The sequence below is a fragment of the Dama dama genome, chromosome 6 (assembly GCF_033118175.1).
Source record: "Dama dama isolate Ldn47 chromosome 6, ASM3311817v1, whole genome shotgun sequence".
Lineage (NCBI taxonomy): Eukaryota > Metazoa > Chordata > Mammalia > Artiodactyla > Cervidae > Dama > Dama dama.
In genome coordinates this window covers 3374595-3391442 of record NC_083686.1, presented here as the reverse complement: position 1 = coordinate 3391442, position 16848 = coordinate 3374595, and the positions used below count along the sequence as shown (strand labels likewise).

The 16848-nt window shown below is 60.1% G+C and overlaps 1 protein-coding gene across 2 annotated transcripts in view; it reads right to left on the bottom strand.

Moving 5' to 3' along the window:
• The window catches only part of ABLIM2 (actin binding LIM protein family member 2), a 162391-nt gene that overhangs the window by 45012 nt on the left and 100531 nt on the right, over nucleotides 1–16848 (bottom strand). Inside the window, exons 10-13 of one of the 2 annotated variants that reach the window (XM_061145432.1) lie at nucleotides 12035–12181; nucleotides 8140–8260; nucleotides 6217–6315; nucleotides 291–392 (exon numbers count right to left, since the gene is read on the bottom strand). In XM_061145432.1, coding sequence (XP_061001415.1) covers nucleotides 291–392; nucleotides 6217–6315; nucleotides 8140–8260; nucleotides 12035–12181 — 469 coding nt within the window. Of the gene's footprint in view, nucleotides 1–290; nucleotides 393–6216; nucleotides 6316–8139; nucleotides 8261–9880; nucleotides 9914–12034; nucleotides 12182–16848 lie in introns of both variants that reach the window. The other variant, XM_061145431.1, reaches the window with a different exon arrangement.

Here is a 16848-nt window from a genome sequence, read left to right as displayed (position 1 = left end):
AGTGACAACCGGGACCCGGCCGGCCCGTCTCCAGTCCACTCCCGGAAGGGCAGCCGCGCCTCCCTGGTGTTTGTGGGGCTTCGGGAGAGATTCAGACATGTGCTGGTTTGGGGATGTGAACACCACCCATCGGTGGATTTTTAAAGCATCTCAGAATTGGGGGGGTGGGGTGGGGGATGAAGAAGCCGGGGGAACATGCGACTCCCAAGAGGTAACGGCAGACGCCCGCCCCGACAGCTCAGGGGGCGGCCCGTCTGCCTGGTGAGTGGCTGTGCGTCCTGGGCGCCTACCTGGGACGTGGAAATGGCGAGGAGCCTGCTGGTAGGTGGAGGGGGGAGGCTTGCTGTCTGAGAGCACAGAGAGGCTGGGAGTACTCCGGCCACTTTCACTGCCTCCAGACGGAAGAGCGAAGACGGCAGACAGAGGCGGGATGGGGAAGCAGAGGAGAGCATTTCAAGCGTGAGAGCTTCGGGAGCCCCTGTCTCCCCTGCCTCGTGGGGCCTCTGCACCCTCTGCCCAGGGGAGGGAGTATGACCCCCCCCCACCGACACCTCCAGATGGGGCCCCACGACTCGTTAATCCAACCTCGAGGGACCGCCTTCCGTGGCCCCAGGGTGGGGAAACAGGAGCGCCCAGGGGAGGGCCCAGCCTGCTTCCAAGTTCCCGGGACGGCTGGCCGGGCCATCGACAGTGCCCCCCTTTCCTTGGGAGGGGGCGAACCTAGAAAATCACAGATTCACCAAGACTCAGTGCCCCCAGCTCTTCCTAAGTATCCTTGTGTAAAAAGACGCTGATTTCTTGGAGGATTCACAAATCATCCATTCACAACAGGGGACTGAAGTGCCAGAATTCATCAACATCTGTCTTTTAAAGACCACTGAGGACAATTTTATCAGCTACGGGAGGAAAAGAGGCAACTGGCGTTCATCAGCTGCCGTGTTCCCAAATAAAGCCGTTTTTTTTTTGGTTGTTGTTGTTTTTTGCCAAACTGAACAGAAAGAGCCCTCTAATTTTGGCTCTGACTTTTACCCCATCTGGACCTGTCAGTTCAGTTTTTGCGGACCAGGTTGGATTATCAAGTCACAGATTTTAGACAGCCGTGGTCACCCGGTGACCCTCCCCTCCCCGCCCCACACCTGCTGAAGGGATGGGGTGGTACACAGGGTGGCATGGGCACTGAACGGGGCACAAGAGGTGTACGGTTCGTTTCAGCAAGACACACAGATGCACCACTCATTCCCCGCCCTTCAGCTCAGGACACGTTCCGCGACAGCTTGGTGAAAGGAAAGGGACACCCTGACGAAAATACCCTGGACTGGCAGTCGCAGGACCCCAGGGTGACACGTGATGAGGCAGGGCGGGCCGACCTGGAGGTGGGCTAATGGGGGTGGGGCGGTAGATGGGTTTTGGGGGTGCTCTTGCCCGGGGGTGGTGTGTGGGGGTCCTCGGGGGGCCCAAGGAGCAGGGTGGGCGCAGCAGACCACAGCCAGCTCCCCAGACTGATTGCAGCTTCCAGCAGCTTACCGCCAGGGCACCAGTTTCACCTGTTAGCGCGGACGGAACGTCAGGTAGAGGACTGTCCCCCACCCAGGGAGGGGGCGTGAAGCCCGCTTCCCCTTAGCACCGCCCTCCAGCACAGCTCAGAGTCTTCTGGAGCCTCAGGCTGGGCTGCGCTTCCCCGTGGGTAGACCACACCCACGGGGGGCGTGAAGGAAACCGCAGACCCCCTTGCTGGCCGTGACTCATCACCCCCAGGGCACAGAACATTCGGAAGCCGGGGCTTCACACTCATCTGCTCGGATCAGGAGCAGCTGAGGACGGCCTGACTTGGGGCGCTGTGGCCCAAGTCTTCCCCCCAGGTGGGGCAGACTCCAGCACGTCATGGGACCCCGTCCTCCCCAGTCTTCAGGGCCACCGTGTGGCATCCGACTTCACAAGCAAGACTCCTGTGTGTGTGCACGTGTGTGCAAACATGCGTGCATATGTATATGTGCATGTGTGTGCGTGTGCATGTGTGTGTGCACGCGCATGTGTGTCTGAGGAGGACTATGGCTTTCATCGGGGTCAGGGGGCAGGTCACACCCACCTCACACCTGCCATCTTCACTGGTCACCAGACTCGTAAGACTAGGACCTCATCCAATCCGTCTCTGCTCACCACCCCCCCTCCCACCCCGGGGGACCCCCTTTCCAATCCTCCCTGCTTGTCCAGACTCTGCCTGGGTCAAAGCTCAGGTGCAAAGCCTTCCCAGAGGACACAGCCCAGCTGGCCATTCCCTTCTCTGGACACACACCCGCCTGCCCAGTCACTGTGTCACTAATCCATGGTAAAGCGCACACTTGCATCGACCCCACGTGGGGCTTCCAAGACCACTTTCCCCACGGCCACCTTCTACAGGGCCCGGGGTCCTGGAGAGACTGAGCCCTGGGCACTGCCGTGCCCGTGGGTCCTGGTGGCCAAAACCCCCACCACTGACATCACCAGGGATGGGAGAATCCAGAAGCAAGCCCAGCCATGCAGCGACGCTGAAAAGGCAGACAGTCCCTTGTGCCCAGATGCGTGGCTTCTCCTGGAGGCGGGTCAGGATGCAGGTCGCTTCTGACCTCTGCTATGGACGGTCCTCAGCACCCTCAGGAAGCCGTGAGGACCTTGGGAAGGGGCCATCGCGGAGCCCGGGAAGCCCTGGCCCGTGAACAGCCATCTCCCCTGCCCGCTGGAGTCACTGCTTTGCTGTGGAGGAGTTTAGGGTGACACGGAGGTTCCCTGTGATCCCCACGCTGTTCCACCTTACATGCAGCCAGCGTGTCGCCACCCTGGTGTCGTCCAAACGCCTTGCTTCACTCGGATTTCACGATTTTCCCCTCGCGTCCCTTGGGTACCCCGGGACCCATCCAGGGTGCCAGGCGACACGGTCCTCACATCCCCCAGGCCCCCCGGGGCTGTGATCGCTTCTCACTCTCGGGCACCTCACGACCCTGGCTGTTTTGAGAAGCACCGCGCGGGCGTCTGGCAGACTGCCCCTCAGGGAGGATTTGCTGGGTGTCTTCTCATGACCGGACGGGGTCACAGGTTTGGGGGGAAGAGCCCGGAGGGGAGGTGCCCTCCCCCATTGCCATCCACATGACCTGGCGCTGCGATTGACCTTGACCCCGTGCCCAAGGTCGTGCTGGCCCAGGATTCTCAACGTCCGGCTCATCTTCCCCCAACTCTGCGTTCTTTGCGGGGAAGTGGCCAGGCACAGCCTCCACCTGACAGTGGGGAGGGGAGAGGGTCCCTGTGAATCACTGGGGTCTCTTCTGCCGGGAGTCAGTCTCTTCTCCCCACTGGTTTATTATTTGGTCATGCCTTTCCATGGATGTGAACGCGTGGACATTTGTACTTTGCTTTCTGATCCAGCAGCAATACCCTTCATTCCGCTGCTCAGCAGTCCACACTCAGCCCTCGGGAGCACCCCCACTTGGCTCCGTGATCTTCTCAAGGGGACCAGAGGTGAGGCCAGCCCCCAGCCCCCTGAGGGGCTCCCATGGGACACCACGATGCAGGCGGGTCCCACCTGCCCAGCCTGCTGCCTCAGGCCCCCTGGGCTGACCACAGCCACCAGGCAGACGGCCCCAGATGCGGGTGAGACGAGGAGGCTGGCGCGGCCATCGGGTGGCCAAGGGGGCTCCGACCAGAGGCTCCACCTCTGCAGCACCCCTCTCCCCCTCACACTGAGGTGGGGGGGCTCATGGGTCACCTCCCCCTACTGCCCAGCAGCATGGTTCTGCCAGCATCACCTCTCCTGCACTCGCCTGCTGGTCCCTGCGGCCTGCTCTGTAACAGATGAGAGGTCAGGCTTAAACCTCACACTGTCCTGGGAGACACACCAGGGACTGAAATTCATACTAAAGTGTAAATGGCTGCCGTGAGCACCTACACTGCACACAGGTCTTGGCAGGAGGGTGGCCCCAGGAGCCCGGATATGGTGGGAAGGTGTGTATGGGAATGGAGGGGTGAGGTGGGGACAGAGGGGCATGTAGCCAGGTCAGGGCAAGCACTGGTCCCTCCTGGGAGAGCCCTCCACCTGTAGCATCGTCCGGAGGGAAAATCTCCAGCTGGGCAGCCAAGAAAGCTGAGCTGCTGGGAGGAGTGGCCAGAGAAGGCTTTCCTGGTGTGCGGGTGGACACCAGGCCCCGTGACCAGCCGAGAGGAAGGCAGGTGGCCCTTGGCACGGCTGGCCACAGAGTGCCCACGGGCTGCGATGCACCAGAGCCCGTGGGCCTTGGGGAGAGGGAGCGGTTTCACAGCCTGCAGGTGGACGCACCTGGTGAGCGAGGGCCCGCCCTTGGGTCCAGCCCAGCGAGGTGTCCCTGCGCCTCCGTCTCCCCAGGGGAGAGTCTGGGAAGGGAGCTGGGGCTCCTGAGTTCATGGGCGGCCCTGGAAGTTGGCAGCAGGCAGACCTGGGGGTGCCAGGCACCCCCCACATCCTCCATGAGAGAGGAGGGTGGGGGCTCTGCCCGATTTCTGGACAAAGAGAACTGGGGAAAGAGCAGGCAGAAGGGAAGCAGGGTGGCCCACCGTGGAGCCAGCCCTCCTGGCGCAGACCGCAGGGCACCGTGCCCACCTCCCTGACCTCAGGGATGCCCTTGGAGGGGCTGTGGCACAGTCTCTGAGCCACGTTTGGGTGGGGAGCAGAAGGGCAGTCACCGGGGCTGCCTGGACGGATGTGGACAAAGCCGTTTCCTGGGCAGTCAGCCCAGCTCCCAGGGTGGGGCAGCTTGCCCGGCCTTGCCTCTGGGCCGTACCTCTGCCAGGGACCCCAAAGCAGGGCCACGTCGGGCGGGAGGAAAGCCGTGTGCTCAGCTTTCTGACCTTCGAGACAAGAATGGGCGCCTGCTTGGGTGACCTGAGGGGACGTGTCTAAATGTCAAGCTCCCTCTGATTTGCACTGAGTCTTCTGTCTGCCTCTGGGTGAGGCCACACCCATCAGACGACACCCTTGTCTACACAGATGCACGTGAGCCATGCTGCTCTCCTGCTCACAAGATCTGGGGGCTTTGCTCCTTCTCAGAAAAGCCAGGACATCCAAAAAAAGTCCATGAGCTGCAGGGCCAGGTCCACAGAGAGGAGCAGATGGCACCCAACTGACCAGGGGGCTCTCTTCTCCGTTAGACTAACGGGGTCACTCAGATGGGTGATGACGATGCATGTGAGAACCGTCCAAGTTCCAAGGAGCCAGGATGGGTGACCATCAGTGATGCATTAATCCCGCTGGGTTGGCCTCTCCTGGTCTCTCGGGGTCAGAAGTTTTTCCTGAAATATTCTGCACTCAGCAGCCTTGAGGAACGGGGACCCTAACTCACTCCAGGGGAACCAACAGACCACTGCTGCTCCTCTTGTGCTCTGGGAGTCTTTCCAGGGTGTATCAGTCAGCTAGGGCTGCGTAACAAAGCACCTCGGTTGCCTGGCTTGCAAAGCAGACATTCGTTTCTCCCAGGAACGGAGGCCGGGAGTCCCAGATCGAGGTCTGGCAGGGCTGGGTCTCAGGTGCAGCTTCTCTCATCGGCGGAAGACACTGCTCTGGCCTCACATGGCCTATCCTCTGAGCACACGCAGAGAGACTGCCTGTTCCTCCTCCCAAAAGGCCACCCACCCCATTGGATTAGGGCCCCACCTTTATGACTTCACACAACCCTAATAACCTTCTAAAGACACTTTCTCCAAACGCAGGCTCACGGGGGCTTAGGATGTCAGCAAATGAATCTGAGGGCACAAGTCAGTCCATAACACAGGAACTGGCCCTTTTCCTGGACTGATTCACACACACACGTGCCCAGGCAGGGGTGGGGCAGACGGGCAGGTCTGCGCCCTGGGAGGAGCTGCAGCCACGGCGGGGTGCCCGGCCACCATGAACTGAAGCCACGGACATTTCCTGATAACTGTGGCGAGCAGTCCCACACGCCTGCCGAGCCGAGGGGGAAATAACACGGGATGACTTAGGTAGAGGCTCCGGAGCCAGCCCAAGGTGGGCGCTGGGTAGGTCCTAGAACCCTCCCCCCGCCTCGCCACTCGTGTTTCTGAACGACAAGCTGCCTCCTGGGAACACGGACACACCGACAGAGCCGGACACACAAGACACAGTGGGGAGCACGGGCGTGAGACAGGGGCTCGGGGAAGCCATGCGGCAGCGGACACAGGACAGCGAGACACGGACACTCTGCGGGCGGCGCGCCTTACCTCGGAAGTACGGGATGTAATGATGTCTGAACACGGAAGAAGGGCTTGGGTGTTGGGACAGGGACAGGCAGCTACTGGTACCGACGCTCGCAGTACCAGCTGCAGGCGACAGAGAGCAAGTCAGAGTCAGCCCGCCCGGCCACACGGCCGCAGAAGAGCCCCAGGCCCCGCTCTGCTGTCTCGACCCAAGAACACACACCTTTCTGAGGCCCCTCGAGGGGGTGGGCTGCCCAGCATGCTCAGGGCGCCTCTGCTCCGGGCTCGGAGGGCGGAAGGCCTGCCCGCTGGGGTCGGGGTGCCCAGGCCCGCCGCAGGCCTGCTGGGTTGGAGCGGCGGGCCCCCGGGTCCTGCCCACTGCCCCAGGAAGGGGCTTTCTTGGGATCTGGGACCCGGGCGGAGGGCAGTTAGCCGGACCGGGAAGGGGTCGGTCACCGGACAGGCACCAGGCCTCACCCAGGAGAGGGTCAGGCCTTGACCCTGGGGTGGCCATCCAGCCAAGCACCAGCTGGCCAGCCCAGGTGACCCAAATACAGCGGTCAGGGGTCCACAGAGAGGTCCTCAGAGAGGTTGACGGCCCTTCTCCCTGACCTACCCACCAGCCTGGTCACTCATTCCCTTACTCACTCATTCACTCATCTATTCACTCATTCACCCATTCATTCATTCACTCACCCACTCATTCATCACTCACCCACTCATTCATTCACTCACCCACTCATTCATTCACTCACCCACTTACTTACCTATTCATTTATTCACCCACTTATTTATTCACCCACTCATTTATTCACTCACTCACTTATTCATTCACTCACTCATCTATTCATTCACCCACTCATTCTTTCATTCATCCACTCATTCATTCACTGAGTCAGTCATCACTCATTCACTCACCCACTCATTCATTCACTCACTCATCTATTCATTCACTCACTCATCTATTCATTCATTCACCTACTCATTCATTCATTCACTGAGTCAGTCACTCATCATTCATTCTCTCACTCACTCATTCATTCACTCATCCACTCATTCATTCACTCACTCACTCATATATTCATTCATTCACCTACTCTTTCACTCATTCACTTACTCATTCATTCACTGAGTCAGTCACTCATCACTCACTCACTCGCGGACTTTCCAAACTTCTATTGAGCAAGATGTACCAGGCACATGGCAGGGAGGTAATGAAAATAACTTTGCCAATGAATGGAGCTTTGACTTTTCCACAAGGACCACAAAACTCGAGAGCTGAGTTCATGAAGGTGAGAAAGGAGCCATGCAGCAGCTGGCCGGGGAGGAGATGCTTGGAAAAGTCCCTCAGGAAAGCAGCCTCTGAGTGGAGTCCCTGTGACTCTGACACAATGAGGCAGCTCAGAGTTTTAAACGGGAAGGGGAAGCAATACGCAGCTGGGTGCCAGGCAGCGGGTGAGGCCGGGGCGGGGGAGAGAGGACCCTCCTCAGGCTTCTCCCCACGGCTGTCTTTGGGGCCACTGACCCAGATACAGGGGAGCGGCAACACGTATGCTGAGGCCAGTTTCTGCCCGTTGATTTTGCGTTCTCAGCGCAAACCTCCCTAGGACTCCGTGAGCTCGGAACTCGGTGACTCCTGCACTGGGTGTGGTTTCACCTTCCCAACATCAACACGTGAGCTGGGTTCTACGTGCTGATCAGCACTGCCTCGGGTGTCTCCTAGGATGGCCCCTCTCACTGACGGGCTAACCCGCCGCCTCTGCACTTCACCTCCCCGCCCAGACTGCAGAGGGCCTTTTGCTTCTGTCACTAAAAGCACAGCTCCCCATCTCCCCATCTGTCCTTTCTCCAGCTGCGCAGAGTAACAGACAGACTCCTCAGAGGAAAAGCAACAAGAAGCACAGGCTCAGGGGGGTAAAAGAAGCTGTGAGGGGTGGGGGCAAGTACCTGGACGGCTATAGTGCTGGGGTGACCGCGAGGTTGGTGTGTATCGGCCGAGGCTGACCGACCCGGTGGAGCTGGGGCTGGAGGTCCTGCATTGCTTGTAGGAGCGGTCGTCCTGCTCCCCCTGGGAGGAAAACAGCCCAGTGAATGCTGAGCCGGGACCACCACCCACCCCGTCCCACCCTTCCGCCCTCCACGCGCCTGACCCCGGAGGCTGACTAAACGTGGCCCCAGGATGGAGTACCCGCACCTGCCAGGATACTCTGAAGAGCCAGGCGGGGAGCTGGCCTTGGTGCTGACACTCCCTTCAGCCTGAGCATCCTTTAGCACCTGGATGGATGGTATCCATCCCTCCCACAGCACCTCCTTGTGGCTGGGCTCCAAGGGTGGGTAAAGGCACCTGGCTGCCCCCACTCCCCTCGGTCCCCCTCTTGCCCAATCCTTGGCCCCCAAGGGTCCTTGGGAGACACTTTGAGACCCACAGAGCTTCTGTAACCAGCCTCGACAGGGGCTCCCCTGGTGTGGGAGGTGAGAAGACCCTGAACCCCAGGGCCCAGAAGCTCAGTTGAGTCAGATGCATAGTCATCGACAACACAGACTCCACTCAAGCAGGACGGGCCACCCTCTCGAGTGGTCAGAGCGGGTGGCGTGAGATGGCGTGGCGCTGCAGGCGGGGGGCAGAGCAGACCGCCGGCCAGCCGCAACTCGGCACCCTGGCCGGAGTCACGACGCGGCCCAGCCTCCTGCCGTGGGTGGACCCCGCTGCTCTGCCCGCCAGGCCGGCATGGGGATGAGCACTGGGAGGGTCTGGGTCTGGCACTCACGGCTCCCATGCCCTTCCCAGCTTACCTCCCGCCTCCCAGGGCTCCTCTTCAGCCAAACCCGGCCAATCCACTGTCCCTAAATCTTGCCTGCGTGCCCACCTCCACGCTCTGCTCAGGCCACCCTCACGCTGGGAGTGCACTTGTCAGGCTTCCCCCCCGACCCCCGCTGTGCATAACACTGACCTCCTGGCCTGGCCTGCCACTCCCCCCACCGCCCCAGTGATGGACACTGTCTCCTCCGGGGCTGCCACAGTCCGGCCATCTCATCTCCATCCCCGGGTATTCTCTGCACAGCCCCGCTGGCCAGCTTATATTTTACAAGTGTCTCCTCATCTGCCCTGTCCCCGGGGCTCGCAACCACACGTGGGCATGGCCACTCGGTGCCAGCTGCCCACCCACAGGCATTTGTCACCTTCCTGAGCCCAGGATCTGATACCTATGGAGTCTGATTGGCAGCCATCTATGTCAAGGATCCATTTTGAGAAACAGACATACAGGGCGGGTTGCTAATTATAAACGCTATTTGATACAGAAACGCTTTCAGTACGTTCACCCTCAAGGCCTCAAGGATATTCCCATAATCCCGCTCAGAGGCGGATGAGGTGGCCCCAGCTACCCCAGCCCCTGGACTTTTTCTCCCCTCTAAAGGAAGCCGTGGACCAGACCGCAGGACGCCTGTGTCCCAGATGTCTGCATCGCAGGGCTGGCAGATGCATGGGGAAGCATGCGAATGAGACACCATTATAAAAATAACCTGCGCCGAGGAGGGCACCCCAGCCTCAGAGGGCCATGGACTGACGCCAGGGCCAGAGGCCACAGCCAAGGGCCTGGGGGGGCCCTCCTGGGGAAGCCTCGGGCGGTTATCTTTATAATCTAGGCAGCGGAGTGATGAGCAGATGGGCGGGCTGGGTGGCAGTTACCTCGGGCGGCGTTGGCGAGAGCAGCTGGGGGGACTGTGGACACAACACAGGGGACCCCGTTAGGCCTGGCACCAGGCGGTCACGCGGGGAGGGGCCCAGACCCCGGCCCAGGTACCTCCACCCCAGGGACCCTCCTCCCAACGGGAAGGGACTCCTCCCTACAAGACCCCACATGGGTTCCAAAGCCTTCTCTTTGGAGACATTCAGTCAATGCCCCCCAGAGAAAGAGGCCCCCAGGACAGAGCTCTGTGCGGATCAGCGTGGACCTGCCTCCTCCTGGCTGTCCCACCCCACCCTGCCACCCTCCCGCAAAGCCCCGTTTCCAGTAGGAGGACTGTTGGTTCAGGGCATCAGGAGTCACCACCCCGTGAGCCCACAGGTCTTCTTCAGAAAAGATAAAGGGGCCCAGAGAAAGGAAGGATGATTCAGAGTCTCAGGGCTTGGGGTGAGGACCACAGTGAGGGGCTGGGGGCCATCAGGGCCCCGGGGAGCGGTCACCAGCCAGGCAGCTCCCGTTAGAACAAGTGCACCGTCCACCATGTGTATATGGGTCGGTATTTGGGTCATCCACCATCTGTATACAGGCTCAGGGAAGCAGCAAGTGGCAGAAGGGGCTCTGGAAACTGAGCTTCCAGGCAGGAAAGCTCACCTGTCTCCCCCACACCTGAACAGGTAAGAAGATGCTGTGGAGAGTTTCTGAGGAGGAGCCTCAAATGGCTGGGGGCTCGCTCTTGTACCATTCCCGCCCTTAGAATGGGAAGGGGGAACTTGTACCCCAATCTGCCCATTTCACAGACGGGGACACTGAGGCTCAGAGAGGCTGGCAGAGCACTGTGCTTCCGGCCCACTCCTCTTCCCGCTGTGAGTTTTCCGCCCTGGGATGAGCGGCTATAAGGCTGCAGGTCTAGAGCAGCGGGGGAAGCTGTCCAGCCCTAGGCCGTGTCTTCCCAGCTCAATGCCCCAAGCCCCGTTCTGGGGCTTCCCAGGCTCCCCTTCATCATCAACTCACAGAAAGGCCCCTCAGAGGCCCCCTCCGAGCAGGCCCCCGGCTGGTGGGGCCTGCAGAGAGGCAAGCCCTCAAGGTCCCCAGAGATGGAGAAGGGACGCGACCCAACACCTCGCTCTGCGCCATGGTAGAAGCCGGCACGGAGGCGGCAGTGACCAGAGTTGGCCACCCGGGCCCACGCCCCAGCTTTGCCCTGTGAGCCCCATGGTCCTGGGGCCAGCACATCCCCCCCAGTCTCCTCGTTTCATCCTCGTCCTGCGGGGAGGGGGGCATTCCCAGAGCACTGGGCCATGGGAGGTGGGGAGTGCCAAGCCCGGTGCCAGGGCAGAGTGAGAGCGGGTCTGAGCGTGCGTGGTGACTGTGACCGAGTGGCCACGGCAGGGGTGGCCCTGGCCAGCTGCTGCGGCGTGACCGGTGAGTGTACCCTGGAGGACCCCGCCCTGCCCTTGTATCCCGCAGCAGCACCTGCCAAGCTGAGCTTGCCCGCATGACCCCCATCGAACCTGGAGACCCCAGAGCCTTGGCCACACCTCGGGGGACTCAGTTATGGCCAGGGCTGAGCTCTGCCCCCCAAGGGGCCGCCCGGGCCAGGCCACCACACGTGACCGGCCCGTGGACACGGCCAGCAACCGACAAAACACTCCTCCCCTCCAGCCCCGCCCCCAGGGTCACACCCGAGTCTCAAAAAGGAAAAGCCAAACCCAGCAGCAAGTTCCAGTTAAATGGGGAGGTGCCGCCGTGAGCAGGGAGGCCCCGAGAAGCGCATCGCCTGAAGGACAGAAGGGAGGGGTCATCTGCGGTCCAACCAGGGGTCAGACCAGCTCGAGGGGCTCACGGGGCGGGGAGGCACGTGAGCAGGGAGCGGGGCCAGGAGCAGGCTGGACAAAGGAACACAGTCCATTCCCCGGGGATGAGCATCAGCCCGACTGAGGACACGGAAGAGACGCTCGCTTTGTCCCTGTTGCTTTCCCGATCACCCTCGAGCTTCCTGCTCCCTGCCCCCCACTCCAAGGGGGCTCCCCGTCCAGACTCGTGAGGTGGTTTGAGGCCAGAGCACTCTGGGGACTCTCTGAAGAGGAGGCGCAGGTTGTCTGAGGGGGTAAGGGGGGCTGAGGCCGCCAAGGCGACCTGCTGCGCGGCCCCCGTACCTCGCTGTAGCTCTGCCGGTCCCCCACCGAGTGGCTGATGTAGGGCGAGTAGGAGATCATGTCGGGGCGGTCGATGTTGTAGATGGCCTTGCTCTTAGGGAGAGCGGCCAGGTCTCTGTAGTCCAGGATCTCATCGCCCAGCTTGGCCTGAGAGAGGGACAGAAGGGGCCACGAGGGCTGGTCAGACCCACACCCAGGGGCCGTGTTGCCCGGCAGACATGGGAGGAGGCGAGTCTGAGTGAAACAAGCGGAGGGGCAAAGGCAGTGGGGTGGGGAAGCCTCCTGGTCCTACAGACAGTGAGAACTCCATCTGCAGTCTAAACACACACTCACTCAGTTATGCTTGCATACACACAGACACACATATGCACAAACAAATACACATGTGAGGGCACAGGAAACACACATATACACACATGCGTGCATGCATACAAACACAGACTTGGATGCAAACACACACAGATATGCACATACACACATAATGTACGTGTAGGCACAGAAAACACATCACTCAGTCATGTCCAGCTCTTTGCAACCCCGTGGACTATACAGTCCATGGAATTCTCCAGGCCAGAATACTGGAGTGGGTAGCCTTTCCCTTCTTCAGGGGATCTTCCCGACCCAGGAATCGAACCGGGGTCTCCTTCATTGCAGGTGGATTCTTTACCAGCTGAGCTACCAGCGAACATGTACACATGCATACAAACACACACATGGACGCATACTCACAAACACCTGCACATAATAGACTTGCATGCATCCAAACACAAATACACATGTGCTCACACAAAATACACACATCCATAAAGGACATACACACGTGCATTTAAATACCTGCTCGATGTGTGCACACATGTATGTACAGATGCAAACACCCAGCACACGCATGCAGGCCTGCACACACAATACACGTGTGCACACAGAGAATGTGCCTGCCTACAGCTGTGGAGGGAGACCCTGACACACCCACAACTCCATCCAGTCACACTCACCAGCACAACCTGGAGGCACCCACATGCTCGCACACACACTCGCACACACCCAAACCAGCACTCGTGAACACACCTCCATACCCAGCCACTAGTACACACGCCCAGGGCTTTGGAGCACTCCCTACACACAGCCAATGGCCTGACATGAGACAGGGGACAGGCAGCTGGCGTGTGACCTCACGGAGGTCATCACAGAGGCGCTCACTTGTGGTGATGAGTGAGCACTGGAACCACCGCATCTGCTCAGGTGAGGTCCACCTGGCGGCCCGCTATCCTGTAACTGGTTTCAGCCTCGCCGCACTGCCCGCCAGCCCCTCCTCCCAGCTCTGGGGGCTGCCTGGGGGCGCGTGACCAGACAGGCCCGGGAGCTGAGCACCACAAGACTTGGCTCTCACAGTAGGGCTGAGATCCACGCCCAAACCCCGGTCTCAGCCCCGGTGTTCCTGTGACACACCCCCCCAAGTGCGGACGGAACGTTTACAGCTTGCGATCCCCACAGAAGAAGGGACGTGCGGCCCCAGCCCGCCCCCAGCACCGCCTGGTTCCCAGAGGAGTGGACGCCCAGGCTGCTGTCCCTCCTGGAGCAGACACTCCGGTCACCTCCTTTCCCCCGTGTCCCCTCTGAGGGTTAGTCTCAGCCTGGCCTTGCCAGTCGTGGGCAGAGCTGGCCAGTCGGGCTGCCCCCATTAGCTCAGCTTGACCCCCCAAACCTCTTGAGAACCCTCATCTCGACCTCAGCCTCCCTGGGGGAGCCCCGGTCCAGCCAATACAGCCCCTGCCTGCCTCTCTGCACCCCCTCCCAGCCCCAGGCAGCTCTGGTCAAGGTCCTCACAGCCGGAGTCCAGATCTGACCTCTGCCTCTGGGTGTCGGGGGGGTGAGCGGGGAGGGGCGTCCTGCCAGCAATTCTTCCAACAAACTCCAACAGCACCGTGAGCTCTGCGCTCTGCCCCAGACGGCAGTGGGCCAAGCCCCCGAAGTGGGGCCCACACAGGACCTCCACTTCACAGGGAAGCAGCAGAGCCCGGAGTCCCACCACCGGGGAACAGAAGCAGGCTGTCTGCGTGCAGAGCCGGCTCTCCTCTCCGCCAGGGCCACGTCTCTCGAGCTCCAGCTGCCCCCGCTTCACCCTCCAGCTCACATCCTCCAGCAGCCCCCTCCAGGGACAGGTGACACAGCCCTCACTGTGGTCTCCAGACTTGATGTTTGGAGCCGGATGTCTCTAGTCTGCTCGCGGTACGGTCTCTCCTCTTCATGCCCTCGGTGAGCCAGGCTCAGCCCCCACGCTCCAGCTTTCCCGCTTCCTCTGAGGTCTGGCAGCTCTAGCCCACCTCCTCCAGGAAGCCTTCCCTGACCACCCAACTCCTAGGCTCCCGGGAGGCACTGGGTCCCACGTGCCGTTTGTGACATAGGCTGAGAGAGTGAACACCTGATGTCTCAGGCTCTGGCGATTCCCTTCGGAACCCTGGGCAGCACTCGGAAGACCTGAGTTCAAACCCTGAGTGTGCCATTTGTCGTGATGATGACCCCTGATCAGCACTTTTGAGCTGCTCCTCTCTGTGTTCTGGGGAAATTGGAACTCAGGCCCCTGGAGGTCTAGCCTTTGTGTATCTGCTCATCAGAGCCCCTCACCGCCCAGCCCAGGAAACTAGCCACACCCGACTCCTTACCATTTCCCCATGTCCAGAGCCTGAGGGCTCAGCACATGTAGATTCCGCCCTCCAAGATGCCCTCCCCAGACCTCTTTGCCCGGCTCATCCTCTGGTCCTTCCAGACTCAGCAGAGGCCTCCTCCTCCAGGAAGCCTTTCCGGCTTTCTCTCTGCCGTCTGGTTGGATGTTTTCCTCTTTTGAGTAAAGGCGCTGATCTTCGTTGGTGCATCAGTGTCCCCTCCCCGCAAGGCTAGGGGCTGTGGGTCCAGGACTCTGCTTCACCATGGAGCCCCTCCCCCCAACTCCACGATGGACATGACACGGTCCTCAGGGCAAGCAAGCCGCACTGAACTAAAATAGATCGCGCATTCGCCAAAGCCAGGCGGATTCTCTGGGACTTGGCCTCCCCCTGAAAATGGGAATGCCACCTGGGCCTCACCGCCTTCTGGATTTCTGAACATCCACATGGCCTGACCTAAAGGGTGACGCTGCCATGGGGCTGGGGGAGGCTGTGCCCACCCACCCTGCCCCCTCTTCCCTGCTATGATCACAGCAATCAGCTGTCCGCTGGCTTGTTCTGCCCCAAACGCGCGGTCAGCGGGGCCCACCTTGCCCTGGGTCAGCCTCTGACTGCAGGGATCAGAGAGAAAGCCTGACAATGCCAACTACATCAACATGAGCCAGCTCAGACAGAGGCCCCCATCCCCCCAACCCCCAGCCAGGTGGCTAAGGGGCCATGCTCCTGGCTCCTCACATCCACACCACCCAGCAGGGCTCACAGATCCATTTCCTGGCACCCAGGTCCTGGGGGGTCGCCGTGACAACGGGCTATGCCCTCCCATTGGCGGAAGGCCACTGGGGTGTGTGCGTCTGCGAGTGTTTCCCCTCAGCTTTCTTCTCCCTACACTGTATCCAGCATGTGTGTGTGCCGAGTCACTTAGTCGTGTCTTAACTCTCCGCGACCCTGTGGACTATAGTCCACCAGGCTCCTCTGTCTATGGGATTCTCCAGGCGAGAATACTGGACTGGGTTGCCATGCCCTCCTCCAGGGGGATCTTCCTGATCCAGAGATCAAACCCACATCTCTTACGTTTCCTGAATTGGCTGATGGATTCTTTACCACTAACGCCATGTGGGAAGCCCCTAGGATGTGACCATATATGACGTTACAGCTGTAATATCCTACCGATAAAACAATCTAATGATACACTATGCCAACTCACTGCTTTATTGCCATGGTAAAGAAATGTTACAAAACAATATAGCCCATGTGACTTCATTTTGTAAAAAAGAAAGAAAGAAAATACATGCACATGGAGAAAAAGAGACTGAAAGGGTGTACCTCAATATATTAACAGTGGGCCACTCTGGCTGGGAGGATTATAAATGGTATTCATTTTTGTCTCTATACCAATCACTATTTTTCCCTAATAAATGTGGGTTACCTTTGTAATAAGAAAAAGGCAGTGAAAAGATTACTTTTTAAAAACCCACAATTTATTGAGCTTCCCTGGTGGTTCAGATGGTAAAGAATCTGCCTGCAATGCAGGTGACCTGGGTTCAATCCCTGGGTTGGGAAGATCCCCTGGAGAAGGGAATGGCAACCCACTCCAGTATTCTGGCCTGGAGATTCCCATGGACAGAGGAGCCCGGCGGGCTACAGTCCACGGGGTCGCAAAGAGTCAGACACGACTGAGCGGCTAACCCACACACTGTGCCCGTGTTTTATCCTGTATATATGCTAAGATGAATGAGGCACGACCCCCGCCCGCCAGACACTCACAGCCCGAGGGGAAGAGGTTAGCCACCGCACACGATGAATTCTGCCCCATTCCTGCTCACGGGAGCCTCACGGGGGCAGCGATCTCTTCCTGAATGGGGGCAGGAGGAGGGCGGGGAGGCTGCGTTTGCTGACAGCCACACTACAGCAGGTGCTGCCGGATGGGGTGGTCAGCATCCTTCAAAGCTCACTGACCTGGCGCACGGACTGGGGCCCTGGTCCTGAGGTCCTGAGCGTGCCCAGCACGGAGCCAAGTCAGGCGCACAGGAGGATGACAGCAGATACCAGCGGGAGTAGGAAGACAACAGGAGTGAGCCTCAGAGGGCGTGCCTGACCGGACCCCCGTCTCCTTGGTGAAGGAACCGCACGGACGCACTGCTGACCGGAGCCGAC